Source organism: Nyctereutes procyonoides, unplaced genomic scaffold, assembly GCF_905146905.1.
Source record: "Nyctereutes procyonoides isolate TBG_1078 unplaced genomic scaffold, NYPRO_anot_genome, whole genome shotgun sequence".
In the NCBI taxonomy this organism is placed as follows: Eukaryota; Metazoa; Chordata; class Mammalia; order Carnivora; family Canidae; genus Nyctereutes; species Nyctereutes procyonoides.
Window position 1 is genome coordinate 707,536 of NW_026575112.1, and position 19,252 is coordinate 726,787.

A 19,252-nucleotide genomic window follows, 5' to 3' on the forward strand; every position below is an offset into this window, starting at 1 on the left:
ATGAAAATTGTCTATTCAAATTAATACTGAAATAATTTCTACTATAATTACAAACCCTTTTTTAGAAAAATAATTCACAATAGCAATAACCTGCTAATTGTTCTCTAGGTGCCCCTTGGAAATCAGCATGTTTGGAATCCTTCATTTATTAGGTCCCCAAGGACATGAGAATGCATGTAAAGGCCTGTGGTTCTGCTGGTGAAATTATTCATGTGGGTAATTGGAAAACAACTCTTTCCTTGGTAAGTGGCTTCTGTGGTTACTAGATTAGCTTTAATGGCACAGAAACAAGCTTTTGTGGATTTGAGAGCAAGAACCACCGAATTGTGTCTAAATGGTTCAGAAATCACACGCATCAGTTAGTATTATACCCACAGCATAATCTATCTTGGGTCATTCTTTTTTACATAGCTTCTACAGGGGTCTAAAATACTTCTGTTTTAAATAAGCTTTTTTCTTACAGATAAGAAAACTGAAGCATGACTGGCTGATAGTTTGAATTAATTTATTTTCTATAGGGATGCCTGAGTGACTCAGTGGTTGAGTGTCTGCCTTTGGCTCAGGTAGCGTGATCCTGAAGTCTTGGGATCAAGTCCCGCATCAGGGTCCCCTCATGGAGCCTGCTTCTTTCTCCCTTTGTCTGTGTCTCTGCCTCTTTCTCTGTGTCTCTCATGAATAAATAAATAAAATCTTTAAAAATTTATATTCTATACTAAGATTATTTTGCTATAGCTTTGGGAAGAATTTAGAATTATAGTTTTTTTAAATTTTTCTTTAAATTTCAGTTAACATGCAGTGCAATACTGGTTTCTGGATTAGAATTCAGTGATTCATCACTGACATACAACTCCCAGTGCTCATCGCAACTGCCCTCCGTAATACCCATCTCCTACTGAACCCATCTTTCCACACACCTCCCTGCTCCAGTAACCCTCAGTTTCCATTCTACAATTAAGACTCTTTTATGATTTGCTTTTCTCTCTCACTCTCTTTTTTTCTCTTTCCCTCCTTTCCATATGTTCATCTGTTTTGTTTCTTAAGTTATACAAATAAGTGAAATACTATAATATTTGTCTTTCTCTGACATTTTTCGCTTAGCATAATATACTCTAGCTCTAAGTATGTCTTTGCAAATGGCAAGATTGCATTCTTTTGGATGGCTGAGTAATACTCCATCATATATATACATATATATGCATATATTATATATGAATATAATGAATATAACCTATTCATATTACATACATATATGAATGCCACTTCTTTATCCATTCATCAGTCATCAGTCAATAGACATTTGAGTGTTCTCCATAGTTCAGCTATTATTGATAATGCTGCTATAATCATCAGGGTGCATGTACCCCTTCAAATCTGTATTTTGTATCCTTTGGGTAAATACCTACTAGTGCAATTGCTGGATTGTAGGGTAGTTCTATTTTTAACTCCATACTGTTTTCCAGTTTGCATTCCCACCAACAATTGAATCGTAATATTTTGATTTAATCCTTTTCATTGCTTTTTGAAGCAAGAATCTAAGATTCATTATCTTCTCTTACCTTGACCCACATGCCTCCCTCATCTCTCTAAATGGAAAAGGTGACCAATCAGAAGTTCTCGTGAACACATCCCTGCTTTTCTATAAACATATAAGCATTTCTTCCCCCTTTCGGCACCTATCTGCAGCTCAGCCTGTCTCACCATAGCCACCCCTCCTTAAAATTCCAACCACCACATGGTTGCTCTCATGAGCTTTGGCAGGGAACACACTTGGATTTGAATTACACCTATCAATGAGAGGTTCAATGACGTGGCATATTACTCATAATGTTTATATCTAAAATATGAAATTAATAATAGAAATGCAGCTTTAAGAGACCCAGTATATCACAAGGTTTTGAGGTCAGGAGCTTGGGTTTCAATCTCATTTCTTTCACATCTTACCTCTCAAACTCTCTGTACCTTAGTTTCCTCATCTGAAAAAGAAAGAGGACAATGAGAGTAAGCCAAGAATTCTAATAAATGCCTAAGATAGAGAACTGATTAATCATTTTCATTTAGTGTCTTGAGAGGATTTGTGGAGTCACCCTGAAATTCCTGTCAAAGATATACTTACAGCTGATGTTTGCTGGCATTTGTTTTCACACATTAATATCATTTTTACTTTGTTATTGTGTATGTGTGTGTCTGACAAATTCTATATAATGTGTTTAGAATATTGTATTGAATGTGATAACCATTATATAATAGCCATTAGTAATAAAGCCTTGCCACTTAGGGCTGCTCATAAGCTAAGGAAGGAAGAGAGCAGGGGAACAATTGAAATTAATACTTGCTGTTTACCTCCCATGTGTCAGTCTCTGTAAAATTTTGACCACATAGAAGCATAGATACATAGATGGGTAGATGAATGGATGGATAGATAGGGACAGACAGACAGACAGATAAATTTTTCTAAACCATGCAGCAACCTTGTGAGATACTTGTCATTTTTATAATACAGATGAAGATTTATATGTTAAATTGCACTAGGACACATGGCTCACTTGTGGCCAAGACGAGACTCTAACCAAATTCTTATTAATTCTAGAGTAAAATCCTGTCTTTTTCAAATATTTTGATGACTTTGAAAACATACAAAAGAATAAATGAACCACTGTCCCACTGTAGTCCATTGTAGTCCAACATCTCATTCACAGTCCAAGGCAATAACATGACAGTTTATTAATCCTTCTGGTTCCCTTAGGTTTCTCTGTGCCTGCCCCACAGGGTGTTTGAATGGTTAAATGGCATAAACAAATGAAGTTCGCATCACAATCACTGACAGGATATGCTTTACATAAATGAGAGAACAACCAAAAACATTTTGTTTCCTTGCTGGCAATATTAACACAGCTCATTGAATACTTTACTTGTTTGCTTTAAATATTTCCAAGCATATCTTTTAAGATTATGAGAAAAGTTTTTGCATTTCAAGCTCGAGTTTGATTTTTTTCCACTCCTGGAAAAATTCAGAGACCCCAGAAGAAAGCATTGGCAGAATTTTTAGACTCAACATCCTGAATTATACTAGCATGAAAGTAAATGGCAGCTAACTATTTTTGTTTGCACAGAAGATATAATCAGTGAGGAGGCCAATAAAGTAATATTTTTTTAATTACAAGACAACTTATGAGTAATTTTTTGCCCACTTTCCTCAATCAGTCAACTAATATTCATCAGGCACTCACTAGAAGTCAAGAATTTTAGTAAATGCTAAAGATGGAGAAATTATTAATCATTTTGGTTTAGTGTCTTGAGAGGATTTGTGGAGTCACCCTAAACGCCTTCCTATCAAAAAACATATTCGCAGATGATGTTTCCTGGCATTTGTTTTCACTTCATCATTATCACTTATACTTTAAATTAAAAAATAACCAGAATGTTTCATTATACCACACCATCTGCTCTGCCAAGAGTACAGCATACCACTGTCTATTGAATCTGGACAGAAAGAGCAAACTCATCTCTATCCATCATTCTAAGGCAGACTCTAAAGTCAATTTCTGTTTAATAATAGCTGTATTCTTCTTCTCTTTATATCATCGTCAGTACATCCATTAATCCATCAATTCTTTAATCCTCTGAACAAGCTATTGTGAAATATTTAGGCAAAGAAAAGTAAGCAAATTCAGATCCCTACATGCAGAAGCCAACTGTCCAATGGAAGATAGAGTCATTCATCAAACAAATAAGATAAAACTCTCAGCCATGGGACCTAATAGCTACTAAATTCTGAAATACATTTCTCAGGTTTATATTTGAAAGGGCGTTTGGGCTTGGAGTCTTTATTTGCTTGCTTGTTTGTTTGTTCACCGCAACAATGAAATACCCACATTATTATATCTGCTTTTCTGTTTCCCTCAATATACCGTTATAGGATGTTTGAATTCTCATAGAAAGAAAACAACACAGAATATGGAATTGATGGATGGAAACTACACCTTGGTGACCGAGTTTATTCTTTTAGGGTTTCCGACCCGCCCTGAACTGCAGATTGTCCTATTCCTCATGTTTCTGACATTGTATGGTATGATTTTAACAGGGAATATTGGACTGATGATGTTAATCAGGACCGACCCTCACCTTCAAACCCCTATGTATTTTTTCCTTAGCAACCTATCTTTTGCAGATCTTTGTTACTCATCAGTCATTGTTCCCAAAATGCTGGTCAATTTCCTCTCAGAAAATAAATCTATCTCCTATTATGGCTGTGCCCTACAGTTTTATTTTTTCTGTGCTTTTGCTGATACAGAATCCTTTATCCTGGCTGCCATGGCATACGATCGCTATGTTGCCATCTGTAATCCTTTACTGTATACAGTTGTGATGTCTCGGGGCATCTGTGTATGGTTGATTGTCTTGTCCTACATTGGAGGTAACATGAGTTCCCTGGTTCACACATCCTTTGCCTTTATTCTGAAATACTGCGATAAAAATGTCATTAATCATTTTTTCTGCGACCTCCCTCCCCTGCTTAAGCTATCCTGCACAGACACCTCAGTTAATGAGTGGCTTCTCTCTACATATGGCAGCTCAGTGGAAATTATCTGCTTCATCGTCATTGTCATCTCCTACTATTTCATTCTGCGCTCAGTCTTGAGGATCCGCTCTTCCAGTGGCAGAAAGAAAACCTTCTCCACGTGTGCCTCTCACCTGACTTCTGTGGCCATCTATCAGGGGACTCTTCTCTTCATTTACTCACGGCCCAGCTATCTGTATTCTCCCAACACTGATAAAATTATCTCCGTGTTCTACACCATTATTATCCCAGTGCTGAATCCGTTGATTTATAGTTTGAGAAATAAAGATGTAAAAGATGCCGCTAAGAGAGCTGTAAGGTTAAAAGTGGATTCCTCATGAGCTGTAAGGTTCTGGGATTCATCTAAATACCCAGTTACAAACTCTAAATGGAATTTGTGACATGCCTACCAGCAGATACACAATGGATGTTATCAAACACTCGTTTTTCATACAGCCAAATTCACAATGTAAGAAAGCATTTAAAAGTTTCAAAATTGCTGCTAAATAATAAGACTACTATTGAAAGATTATTTGCTTGAAGTTAATGCTAAAATGTGTTTTATCATGTTGTCTTAAGGGATATAGTAAATACCTCAGAAAAGTGTGTAGCAGTGTGCATGTGTCTGTTCGTGAGTAGTGTATCTCATTCACATGGTAGATTTACGGATGAAACATGAATAGTACTATGCTGTAAATAATACCTGCACCTTTTTAAGCCCTTGATAGATGTTAAGTACATATATTTGTGTAATAGCTCACATTAATTGAAATGTACATGTACAATGAGATGGTTATGGAATGTCATGGAATGTCTTGGAAGCAATAATACAAAATAAATCCATTTTCTTAACTTCAGTTTAATAATATGATGCTAACTAACCTTCTCTACCCAATCTACTCCAAAGTAATTTGGAAACTTTGTCTGAGTAGCACCTTGAAGAATATAGATCAATATCGAGGAAGACTATTTGCCTTCCTGTCTATATTTTTATTTTAAACACCAAAGTATTACTAGAGGGATGGAACATCTTTCTTTGGTGTCTCAGACACAGAATCAGCCCTACAATATATCACCTGTATCCTCAAGCAGAGATCAACCCACATGACCTGGTGGGACATTTGAGGACTGAAATGAGAGGCATGTACCTGCAAAGTGTATTTCCACAATTAAAATTTTCTACTGTACATTATTTTTATTACTATATTATTTTTTCTCTATGATAATAAATATTTATAAGCTTTGACCTGGAAATATCAACGTTTACAAAGTATGTTTAAATCTGTGTACTCTTTGTTGCAAAAATCCACAAAAGACACAGTGTGAATAACTTTCAGTTTTAAATTTCTGCAGGAATCTTGTCTTTGGATTTCTGACCAATAGTGTTTCTCCTGAGCATTTTGATTGTTTCATTTGCTAAGAAGGGAAGAGTCACTCACAGCTACACACTCACCAAAGTACTCAAATATTAAGTTTATATTTCTTAGCAAGATTTACTTGTCTGAGATTATAGAAAAATCACACAAAGCCATATCAGATGATTTATTATTTACAGCTTTTCATGTTTGCTAAGCTCTAAAATTACACAAGTATCTATTAGGCAGAGAGTATATGGAGCAATATTACATATCCAGCTGCTTATGAAACTCTTAGTTTTGAAACAGCACTGCCTTTGATGCTCAATAATCATGGCACCAAATATTACACTATTTATGAGAAAATATAGCCATTTCCAAGTGAAGACACATATAAAATTATAGGGTATTGTAATTTTTTCAAGGTCCACAGGGCTGCTGTTACTTGGAAAGCTTTCTAGATGGCCCACACTGCTTTTCCCACCGGGAGCATCCTATATTTCATCCCTGGGGAGTACAGGCACCTGCTAAATTCCCAAGACTGCATGGTTGCCTCCACGGCCTGAATTTATATTTTAGCTCCAGCATAGTCTGAACTTTCCGAAGCCACACACTTAACTGGGCCTTCCTCTGTGGTTTGTGTTGAAGCGGTGTGGCCCTGTATTATTGAAGCTGCATTTTGATAATAGAAACAAAACCACTATAAACATTAAGGAAGGAGGCGATTTATGCCCAAACCTCATGCAAATTTCTCTTTTTAATAATGCTAAATCGAAACCAAGCTGGGAAGATTTGGGAAATGCAGCTCTCAGCCACAACCACATTGGCAGCAGGTTCTCAAATAATCCACCCCTTTTTTCAACATGCCATTCAGAGGCATCTTGAAAACAAAATCAACTTTCAAATAAGACAACAGCAAAAGTATGCTTACTTTTGCTAACAGATGCATGCATACAATGTAAAGAAAAAAGATGCAATGTAAAGTATTTGTGCCAATTTATCCTTGTGCAGTGGTCCAGGGTCCTTCAGGCTAAGTCACACATCTTTGATACTCTGTAACTTGCAAAAAGTTGAGATAAAAGTTTAAACCTTCTCACTGTATCTTATGTTAGGAATCAGGGGAACAGGAGACAAGGAAATATTAGTCAATATATTTATATCACAACAAAGGAAAAGCAACATTATAACTCCTACAGTCTTGTTTTCCCCACAGGCCACATGATCATAGCTGGTACGTAGAATTTCCTTTCCTCCACAGCCTCTGCTGTATCCCCTTTAATTTTAAGAAGCATCCCAGTTGTCTTTTTTTTTTTTTTTTTGTCTTGTGAAGTGGCCCAAAGCTTTATCCCTCAATATAGGTATCATTTCTAGATCATTTTATCTGGGTCTCTTTAAGTTTTCCATCCTCCTGAAAGGAGCACAATATGGGACTTGATCCTGGATCCTGGGATCCCGCCTTGAGCTGAAGGCAGATACTGAACCACTGAGCCACCCAGGCATCCTTCCATCCTCTTTTTAATACCAGGCATGGGAGTTCTCAGAGGTACCCCCAGAGGCTCTCTTACACTCCAGAAACACACCTCATTACCCTAACTCTATAGTAATAATCACCTGTTCCCCTTATTTTAAGAACAATCACCCTCAAATGGTAGAGAAACTACTGTTTGCCTGTTGACTAAGTAGCATAAGGTCAAAGTGACCAGATGCAGTCTTGGTGTTAGTTCTTTGGAACCACTTTTTGTTCCCTGTTTAAGATTTTTTTTTAAAGATTTATTTATTTATTTGTTTGTTTGTTTATTTATTTATTTATTTTTAAAATCTATTTATTTATTTATTTGAGACACACAGAGAGAGGCAGAGAGATAGACAGAGGGAGAAGCAGGCTCCTCACAGGGAGGCAAATGAAAGACTTGATCCCAGGATTGGGTTCATGCCCTGAGCTAAAGTCTCAACCACTGAGCCAGGTAGGCATCTCTACTTTTTTTTTTTTTAAATAAAGGCCAACAGCCCCTAAAATTGTGAGGATAGGAAGCAAATTTTTCATTAGTGTGCCATTAGGAATACTAAGACCGGGGCTACCTCTTTTTCTCTGCCTTTTTAGAATTACCAGAATCTAGGTAAAATTCTTTTACATGCATTATCCTTAGATATATGAGTTATATTAATAGAAAAATCCAAAAAATAGAAAAATCCCCAAATCCAATATATTACTATTTTTTGCATATCATCTTTCATTTTAAATAGCTAAAAAGACTCAGTAATGAATATTTAGTGCAGTTACTTTTTTAAGATTTATTTATTTATTCATGAGAGACACAGACTGAGAGAGAGAGGCAGAGATATAGGCAGAGGGAGAAGCAGGTCCTCGCAGGGAGCCTGATACAGAACTCAATCCCAGATCCTGGGATCACGACCCAAGCCAAAGGCAGGCGCCCAATCACTGAGCCACCGAGGCATCCCAGGGCAGTTACTTTTGCAAATCCTGTACTAAGAAGCTTAGAGAACACAAAATATAAAAGTTGGTCTTATTCCTGAAGTGTCTCAAATGTAGTAGATTTTATATATTCTTATATATTTTTTATATGAACAAAGGGAACATAATTCAGTAAAGTATATACTAGGTATAGAAAAGGTGATGGAATCTTAAAGGCAATGAAATGCTGGATGATGTGTGGTGGGGGGTGGGAAGAAGATATGCTCCCTCATGAGCAGCAGCCTGGCAAGCAAGGCATAATTGACAAGAATGCTTTTAGCACGTTTGTTCACATAGCCAAAAGGCAGAAACAACCCAAATGTTCATGCAACTGAAGAATGAATCAACCAAAAGTATTATATCCAGAAACTGAAATATTATTCAGCCGTAAAATGAAACAGAATTCTGGCACAAAGGCAGCCCAGGTGGCTCAGCAGTTTAGTGCCACCTTCAGCCCAGGGCATGATCCTGGAGACCCGGGATCAAGTCCCACATCCGGCTCCCTGCATGGAGGCTGCTTCTCCTTCTGCCTGTGTTTTTGCCTCTCTCTCTCAGTCTTTTGCATGCTCTCTCTCTCTCTCTCTCTCTCTCTCTCTCTGTGTGTGTGTCTCATGAATAAATAAATAAAATCTTTAAAAAAAAAGAATTCTGATGCGAGCATAATCATGGATGAACTTTATAATCATTGGGCTGGAGGAAAGAAGTTTCACCCCACTTAACAAATGCCATATAATGCTGTTTCTAAGCAGAGCAGGCAGTGTGCAGATTAGAAAATTGGTTATTGGTCCTTGGGATTAGACTGTAGTAATGGCTCAACAACCTTAAAAATATGTTAAAAACCAAAAAAACTATATACTCTGAAAGAGTAAGTTTTACAGCACTCAATGACACTTTAATAAAAAAATAAAGTATTATTGAATTGTAGTAACATACCTAAATCGGATGTGAAGGAGAATGTTTCAAATACAGAAGAAACTAAATGTACAATCCAAAGGTGCTAGAAATGATTAAGGAGGGGTCGACTTGGGTTTCATTAGATTTTCGCTTTGACTAGAGGAGAATGATATAAATATGGAGAAGCTGAAGCATACTATAAAAATAATTTGGGGGTGCAGTGCTTGTGTGGCTTAGTCGGTTAAGCATTTGCCTTTGGCTCAGGGTGCTGGGTTCCTCCCTGCTCAGCTGGGCCTGATTTTCCCTCTCCAGTTCCCCTTGCCTGTGCTCTCTCTCTCTCTCTCTCTCTTCCTCTGTCAAATAAATAAATAAAATCTTTGAAAATAATAATAATAATTTGAAGTTTTCTTTCTGGCATAGATCGATTTGGTGACAGTAGTGAAATGTTAAAGCTCAGCCCTTGCTAAAGTTGTTTCTGAATTCACAGAGGGTACACAGAACCAGAAATATAATTAATGACATGTTTGTGTAACATCAAAGCCTAAGGGCAGTAGCTTCAGAGATTTAAGTCCCCAAAGCATCTACCAAAATAAAATGCCAGCTGCCTATTGTATAGCCACCGAAGACCCGCTCATCCCAGGTAGGCTTCAAGGTTCCAACTTATAGAATATAAGGAAAAATCCTTACAGTGTAGGGGGAAAAAAGGTTTGTGTTTTTCTAAAAGCATCTTTTTCCTGCTTACTCACTTAAAGAAACTCCACAATTTAATGACCAAATATATTTTCTTTTCAAAACTGAAAAGATCTATCTGAACTTAGTATTCACAATATAATCTTTTGGTTATTTTACTTTGATGTTGATTTACAGGAACCAACCAGCCTTCTATTCCTTTCATCACTGGGTAATTATATACGTGAATCTAGGTGGTTTTTTTTTTGTTGTTGTTGTTTGTTTTGTTTTGTTTTGTTTTGTTTTCTTTAAAAAATAATGTAGGTACAACCTTACAAATAGCAATATACACAAATGCATTTTCATGTGAACCACATGCCATATTCACTTTAGTCTAAAGAACAAGTCCATTGTCCACTTTCTATTCTCAGGTACAACAGAGACATATACACATGAAAATATATGGCACATTCATACATACACAAACCGTTATCATTCAGAAGCATTTGATGTACTTCATCTTAATTCCTTTTCCTTTTTGTTTTTTTTGTTTTTTGTTGCTGTTGTTCTTGTTTTGTTTTTTGTTTTTTTGAGAGCCAGAGAACAGGGTTGGTGTGGAGGGACAGACAAAGACAGAGAGAGAGACTCTGAAGTGGACTCCATGCTGAGCATGGAGACCTATGTAGGACTGCAACGACCCTGAGATCATGACCTCAGACAAAGTCAAGAGTCAAACACTTAGCTGACTCAGCCATTATCTTATTTCCATTTTATATTATAGAGGTCCATTCAAAATCCAAGGAGATGCAAATGTGTGTGTTACATTCTGTTGTTTTCACTTTTTTTTTTTTTTGTTTTTGTTTTTAGCACATTTCTTTGGTGAAAAGACTCCTTTTTCAGCACCAGACCACTCCACAAATAGGTCGTGAGTACTGTGGCAAAGCAATAATACATTTCCAGAGAAAGGTCAATAACGCTTATTTCATGTCTCAGCAAAAGCTAAAGTCAACTCAGACCAGAATCAGTAACATAATTATTTTCATTACTATTAGTGTGTAATATAGTCATTGTTTCTAAAACTAAAAGAAAAAAAATCTTTTAAACTAATCATGTTATTGAAAGGATATAATAATTACTCTTTTTTTGTGTGTTCATGGAACATTTTCAAGTGTACAAAATGCTTAGTCCTACATCTTGCATCCTGGTCTAACATTGGTGTTATAATTTTGAAGCTGTAATAATCTATTAGCTCATCCAAATATCTTCCTTGACACAAGGAAGATAATGGCCAGGGAAATCAAAGAGCTTATAGAAAGTCACAGACCTCATAAATGACACCTAGATTTAGATCAAAGTTCCTCAACCACCTACCATAGATATTTTCTGTTATTGCCATATTAGATAGTAGCGCTTCTTTAAAGAGTAACTATAGACCGAGTAATTTTATGAGTATAAAAGACAATCTCAAAAAGAAATTGTGTTCTGCTTTACAGGTATTTTGTGGTTGTCAGAAGAGTTATATGTGCATCTATCATTTTCTTGATCATTGTCTCAAAAGTTGAGACAAGAATATACAAGAATGGATAAAGGAAATTGCTCATCCTTGACAGAATTCATTTTCTTGGGAATTACCAATAACCCTGGAATGAAAGTGACCCTATTTGCAACATTTCTTGTTGTTTATCTCATTAATCTGTTTGCAAATCTTGGAATGATCATTTTAATCATAATAGATTCCCAGCTTCACACACCAATGTACTTTTTCCTTAGTCAACTCTCTTTCTGTGACCTCTGCTATTCTACAGCGGTTGGGCCCAAAATGTTGGTAGACCTTTTAGCCAAAAACAAATCAATCCCCTTCTTTGGGTGTGCCCTTCAATTTTTGATCTTCTGTATATTTGCTGATTCTGAGTGTCTACTGCTGGCAGTGATGGCCTTTGATCGGTACAAGGCCATTGGCAACCCATTGCTCTACACAGTCAACATGTCCAACAGAGTGTGCTCCCTGCTCATGGCTGGAGTTTACTTGCTGGGAATGGCAGATGCTCTGATACATACAACATTAACATTCCGCTTATGCTTTTGTGGATCAAATGAGATTAATCATTTCTTCTGTGATTTACCTCCACTCTACCTCCTTTCATGCTCAGATACAGAGATCAATGAGTTGGCATTATTCATTTTTTTTGGCTTCATTGAACTGAGTACCATTTCTGGAGTTCTTATCTCTTATTGTTATATAACCCTATCAGTCTTGAAGATCCGCTCTGCTGAGGGGAGGTTCAAAGCTTTCTCCACCTGCACCTCCCACTTAACTGCTGTTGCAATTTTCCAGGGAACTATGCTCTTCATGTATTTTCGGCCAAGCTCTTCCTACTCCCTTGATCAAGATAAAATGACCTCATTGTTTTACACCCTTGTGATTCCCACATTAAACCCACTGATTTATAGCCTACGGAACAAGGATGTGAAAGAAGCGCTGAAAAAACTGAAAATTAAAAAGTGGTTTTAAATATTTATACCACACACACAGGCATCATGGTTGTTGTTTTTGTAAAATTATACTGCATCGTACAAGAGAAAGAAAGTTGTCTCAAAACCTTAATTTAACAAAATGAGTTTGTTTTAATGCTCTGTCACAAAAATTTTGCAGTTACCTAAATATACTTTATTAGGTGTCTAGAGTTTATATATGGTACTCTATCTTTGTGGAAAACTCTTCTTACCTTTCTAATTTTGCCAGATTTTTATGTGTTCATTTGTTCATTCAAACATTAATTTCTTTTATTTTATTGTATTTATTTATTCATGATACACACACACACACACTCACAGAGGCAGAGACAGAGGGAAAAGCAGGCTCCCAGCAGGGAGCCCAATGAGGGACTTCATCCCAGGACACTGGGATTACAGGGTCAACCACTGAGTCTCCCAGGCATCCCTCAAATATGAATTTATTACATTTCGATGTACTGTGTGCTTACTAAGTGAACTTGGGTATTTAAGTGCTTTAAATTTCATAGTACACCTAGTAGTGTCCATATTAATGAATCTTATAATCTATTCAAAGTAACCAACAATACTTAACAAGGCACCAAATAATTCACAAATCTCAAACTCAATATGAAATAAAGACAAGGGGCTTTATCCAAAGAAAATATCTGAATCTAGTGTAAAATAAAAGCTTCATTGGCTAGAGATACTGAGTCTCAGATCTTAAACATCTCCTTTAAAAACAGTTTTAATATAATTCTATTTATTAACTCACTGCTTCTTATATGAAATTGGGAGCATTGTTTGTCAAGTATTGAGCATTTCAGTCCCATTATCCAAAGCACCTGTATATACTCTAGGACACAAAATGGAAAAACAAATAAATAAGAAATTTAAAACACCGGCTAACATTTTTGGGTGTTTATTAGAACTTATTAACACAATTATATGACTATATGGTATGTGGCCAGTATATATATATATATATATATATATATATATACACATTATATATGTTACATATATGTATATTATGTATCATAATGCATTATATTGTTATATATATTATAACTTTTAAGAAAGTACATAAAATGGTTGTGGATACTAAGGTAATGGATCAAAAAAGACCTACGTATTAATTACACTAGAGATAAAGAGTATTCATGTGTGTATGTTCTTGAAATTGGTCTATTTCATCTCTCTCTGCTCTAGTTTCTAATGATTGAAGCAAAAGGCAAGTTGTTGAAATAACATGGAAATACTCTTAGGTTTGAAAAATCATATCAGACCCAAGGACACTCTTAATTATCCATTACAATTGTAGAAGCTAAAAGCCACTGAATTTCTTAGATTTTGTAGCTGCTGTTTTTAATTATTTTTGGGCATTAACCTTTCAGAGTGGAAGAAACAGCTCCTCTGCTCCTTAAGACAGAATTTGTTGAAGAGTGTGACCTGTCACTAGGAACCATGCTGGAAAAAAAAAAAAAACAAAAAACAAAACTGTAAAGAAACACTTTTTTTTAAAATAAAGGCTTTAAAGGTTTCTATGTGTACATTTTTTCTCAAGGAACATATACATTTTTGAAATTGTTACTTATGAGCAGCAGCATGGAAGAAAACATTGCCTTAAATATAAAAGTCCAAGAAAAATAGAAAGGTTGTGGATTGCTGTTAAAACTTAGAGGATTTTAGGGGCACCTGGGTGTCTCAGTCAGTATCTGCCTTCAGATCAGGTCATGATCCCAGGGTCCTGGGGTAGGTCCTGCATAGGGCTCCCACCTCAGCGGGGAGTCTGCTTCTGCCTCTCCCTCTGCCTCCCCCTTGCTCATGCTTCTCCATGCTTCCCTCTCTCTCAAGTAATTAAATAAAATCATTAAAAACAAACAAACAACTTAGAGAATTTTATTTTGTTTATTTTTTATTTTTTTTAACTTAGAGAATTTTAATATGTAATCTGATTAACCAACCTTGCTCCCTTATGGCAGCCATATTTTACAGCATCTAAAGACTAATTTGATCCACATACTGTCTAGTTTATCAGATCTAGTGAGCTTGAAATAAGAAATAGAACTTTTAAACCCTAGAAATGGAATTCTAAAAAATAGAATGAACTGATTCGATTGTGGTCTTCCTCTTCCTAAAATTAAAGCCAGGTAATGTATATTTCAGAAAGTCACATATTTCTAAATATGACCCATTTCAGTGGACAGTTATGCAAATTCAAAATTTCGTAGACACTTCTAAAATAGATATCCAACTTTCTTGATATTAAAGGAATAAAAATGAATACTTAAATGTAGTATATTATGACTCCCCCCTCCAGATTATAAAAAAATGCAGACAATTGAAACTTAGTGTACTTTAGTACCAGCATCATGTCAGGAACACTCTGTCATGATACTCAATGTTTCAGGGACAGATAACTACTTTGGAAGAATATGATCTTCTGGGTGGATGGTCACCTACTTGGTATTGCTTTAGTATCACCATGGTTATCCACAAAACTGTAGTTAGAGATAATTTTTCCTCACTTGCTTTTAACTGATGTATAGAATTTATCCTAAAACATTATTTTTTCAATTATTTATAACTCTATTCTTAATGAAAATTGACATCCATTGAGAATTAAATTAGGTTTTCTAACTTGCAGTAATAATGTTGTCACATAAGCTCAAGTGTAAATCATGGGAAGAAGTAGACTGAATGGTCTTGAGGAGAAAGCCCTGCTTGAGAGGCTAAACTTAGGTTCTGGTTGAACAAAATGGAACCTGAGGAATTTTCACATCCCTCTAGACAGGGAAGTCCCCTGAGGGAACAATTAATTTGAAAGGAATCAGACGAAAGGACCAAGGACAATTCCACATCCTCCAAATATGGATCAAAGAAGTAAACAATGATAGAAAATGTCTTGAGGAACACAAATGCATCAGTTTCTTGAGTTTAACAGGTGAACAATTATTAGCAATTGGTTGCATGCCTCCATAAAATCTCCCACAGGAATACTTTTGGTATCTTAGTATTGGGACCATCACACAAAGAATGACAAAGAAATATATGAAGGCATCAAAATTGTCACTAAGAACCACTTTTCCCAAACTTAAAAATGTATTAATTTCGTTGAGGATTGTTCCAGCTTTATAGAAAGCAGAGGACAAAAGCAAGACAGTAATAAAAGAGAGAAAAAAAAAAAAAAAAACAAGAAGAAACCCTGTGCCTCTGCTAACCTCCAGGTGAAGTTTCTGAATAAACAGGAAAGTGCCTGGAGTACTCAAGAACAGAAACTAGTCTATGCCTAACACAACTTACTTTCTTCCCTCCTCAAGTTTTGTATTTACCGGTTTAGTAACAATAAAATTAACTACAGTAAGACTCAGAAAATACAGGGGCTGTGCATGATTATTATACATTATGGGAAATATCTATCAACAGTAGATCATCAATGAATATATAGCAATCTGTGATGCCAGGCGTATTGTCTTGATTGGCATATTGTAAGTGTCACTCAGAACATGGCCAGTCCAGAGAGTTTCCCCTGGGGCTGCCATGGTGCACAATTTCAGGGGCCACCAATTGTCTTATTTTCTATTTCGTCTCTGGAATTGTGCAGTGCAGCCACTTTCCACATTACTTTCTCTTCACACTAATGTCAGTGAGGTTCAAGAGTTCAATTATAATATATAACATAGACCATGGCTCCATCTGGTGACCCTCCGTCTAGGCTGCCCTCTCAGTCATTCATCACACAGACTGAAATCTTGCTGCATTAGAGAGCATACTTAGAGGAGTTCCCAGATGCTGAGAATCCTGAAAACCTGTCCTCCCTGGTTTTATTCATTTTGTTTTTTTTTTTATTTCTCTCTTTTTTTTATTGGAGTTCGATTTGCCAACATATAGTATAACACCCAGTGACCATCCCGTCCAGTGCCCCCCTCAGTGCTTGTCACCCAGTCACACCATCCCCGGCCCACCTCACCTTCCACTACCCCCTATTCTTTTCCCAGAGTTAGGAGGTTTTATTCATTTTCAAATGAAACTTAATGGTAAACACACTTTAACCTTCGGTAAGATTAGCGAAGAGAATTATTTGCTAAAAGGAACTTATTTCATGATGCTGTCATCAGGACTCTATTAAGAGCAAGGGCTTTGCAGCCAGAAAAACCTAGTGTCTTTGAGATTCCATATGCAGTGTCTGCATCTGTACGAGGAGGTTGTTAATAACCAGTTGGAATATATGAGCTAACATAGTAAATATGTGATAGTTTAAAGTAATGAAAGAAATGATATATGAAAACTACTACCTAGCCTTTTAAAGCGACTTGTCTTAGATTTTCCAGGTGCTATTGCAAAATGCCTTTGTGTGAAAACATTTCAAAATGGATGTAAAGTCCAAGAAGAGTCTCTGGTTTTAAAAGGAGCATTTGTGGGATACTCTGATTTTTCATGAGGTACCATGCTGGAAAAACCTATGAAGAATTTCATTATTATTATTATTAATTATTATTATTATTTTTACAAAAGGCTGTTAGGGTTTTCACCTGTATGATTTTTTTCCAATTAATACCTACTCTTTTGGAGGCATTATCAGCGTCAGCATGGTAGAAAACATTGTTTGAAATATATTGTCCAAGAAGATGGGATGTCAGTGGATTACTACTAAGACTCTGTAAACCTGTAATATGATTAACTCATCTCTCTGCCTTATGACAGCTATATATCATGGCATCTAAAAATGGATTGATTTATGCATTGGCTGTTTTATCAGATCCAGTGGTTTTTAAACTAAAAATATGGGACATTTTAAGCCCTACCAAAGAAATTACAAAAGTAGAATTGACTGATTCAATTAATCATGGGCCTCCTCTCTCTGAATTTGTGAAATTGAATAACACATTATGGAAAATATTTTTTAGGGAATCGTGACTCAAACAGAAGCTGGGGCAGATGGCCTATAATGACTATCTCAGTACTTTACATAAATAAGGGACACCACATCAAAAAGCTTTCTGTATTCTTGCTTGTCTACTTCAATCCTCATCGTTCTCTTCCCTTCTGAGTCATTCTACATCATATCCTTCTCACATATCCCCAGAGACTGATAGAAATTAGCTGTTTCCAAAGGCAGTATTACCAGGGCCAAGGGAAAGTCTTTAAATATGGCAACATAGGAGACTCCAATACCTCTCTTTCCACGAACACACCAAATGAGTAGCTCACATGGCAAAATTCCTTCTGAAAGAGATCAAGAAATTAGTTGAGGGACTCCTACACATCAGGAAGTTAGCAAAAGCAAGTATAAATGTAGATGTTCTGTAAAAATGTAGTGTAATACACACTTTCTAAAAGCAGAAGAAACCTGTACAATGTGACATGTCAATTGTTATCTCAGTAAAACTAGGAAATAATATCCTCAAGGAAATACATAAATGAAAAGACATGCACACAAAACACACACATACATACACATACAATTTTTTAAAGTTTTTAAATTTTATTTTCTTAGTAGATGATCTTTCCCCTCACTACTCTATTCCACACATTCATCTCTAGTATGCTACATCTTTTTTTTTTCTAATGTACTGCTCAAAAATCCCATGACCCATGATAACAGCTTATTCTTTATCTTTTCTTAGTTTTTCATTGAGCTCATTCATTAGTTAATATATGATCAATCACTTGCTTTTCAGAAAATAGTGTATATATAATTCATTGCATGTTAAATATCCCAATTAACTGTAATCCTTTGCAAATCTTCTGCACCTATATAAAGGACTCTCATATATTCCTTTTAATGATTATATAATGTTCCATATAATGGAGCTATCTTAATCCATTTATTTATGACCGATTCATGAGCATCTCTTCATTTCTAGTTTTGATCACTACTTTGTTAAAATAATTATGTTTGTAAAGAGTATATACCTCTTGAAAACTAATCCCAGAAAGATAATTATTTTTTCCATACTGTATTCATCCAAGCAAAGTCCAGCTCAATGTAAGGGGGTGAGGGGAGACATTGCATGTCCATGGGAGATACGTCAGAATTTTAAATCATCTTTAATTAGACACAGTTACCATCAGTCAGTAGTAGAACCTTGAAAATTTTCATTTTCCCATTCTTTTGTTATTAGCTTTTAATATATTCAAATTAAATACATAAGTATGTGTGAATGAATTTTTTCTTCTTCCTTACAAGCATACACAGAACAAAATGCACTGGTTGAAAATATACTTGAATTTCACATTACAGAAAGGAAAGGTAAATGGAAGTTTGTATCAGTCAGGCTGGTGTGAACGATTGATTAGCTTTGGTTACTGCTGATGGATATCAGTGGTGCCAGGGACCAAGAGGTCAGGAAAAGATTCAGGGATCATTGAGCATTACATCATAACTGTTGGAAGGGATTTGGAAAAAACACAAAATTACACTCCAATACTTCTAAACTTTGTAAAAATTTCAATAAGTAAAATAAAAACAAACAAAAATTTTAAGAAACAAATAGTACCTTGTTTTTTCTTAAACACTCTTCTATGCACACATGTATATATGATATATATTAGTTGAAACCATTTGCAACTAAAAACCACTTTATTTCAACTATTTGTCTGTCACCCATAACCTATCTACCTAAAATAAGAACAAAAATTCAATTACTTGTACCAGTGCTGGTGCTAGGGCTGCAGGATATACAGAAATTAGCTCATGCAGCTATTCTTACAATGTAGACACATATCTGAATAAAATAAAGATAATGCAAGAAAAAGTGTGCTATGCACAAATGGATATGATAGTCATAAAATAATTGAAATCCA

At 35.7% G+C, this 19,252-nt stretch overlaps 2 protein-coding genes across 2 annotated transcripts; both read left to right on the forward strand.

Moving 5' to 3' along the window:
* The first annotated feature begins 3,954 nt into the window (after positions 1 to 3,954).
* On the forward strand, positions 3,955 to 4,899 carry LOC129514885 (olfactory receptor-like protein OLF1). The gene has a single exon (XM_055333578.1). The coding sequence runs from the start codon at positions 3,955 to 3,957 to the stop codon at positions 4,897 to 4,899; it is 945 nt and encodes a 314-aa protein (XP_055189553.1).
* A 6,629-nt stretch (positions 4,900 to 11,528) lies between these two features.
* LOC129514946 (olfactory receptor 5W2-like) lies at positions 11,529 to 12,461 on the forward strand. The gene has a single exon (XM_055333638.1). It carries the CDS (start codon positions 11,529 to 11,531, stop codon positions 12,459 to 12,461), a length of 933 nt encoding a protein of 310 aa, XP_055189613.1.
* Positions 12,462 to 19,252: the final 6,791 nt, after the last annotated feature.

Bases quoted from the DNA above. Each gene is read 5' to 3' on its own strand.
- LOC129514946 (XM_055333638.1), top strand. From the start codon at position 11,529: ATGGATAAAGGAAATTGCTCATCCTTGACAGAATTCATTTTCTTGGGA.
- LOC129514885 (XM_055333578.1), top strand. From the start codon at position 3,955: ATGGAATTGATGGATGGAAACTACACCTTGGTGACCGAGTTTATTCTT.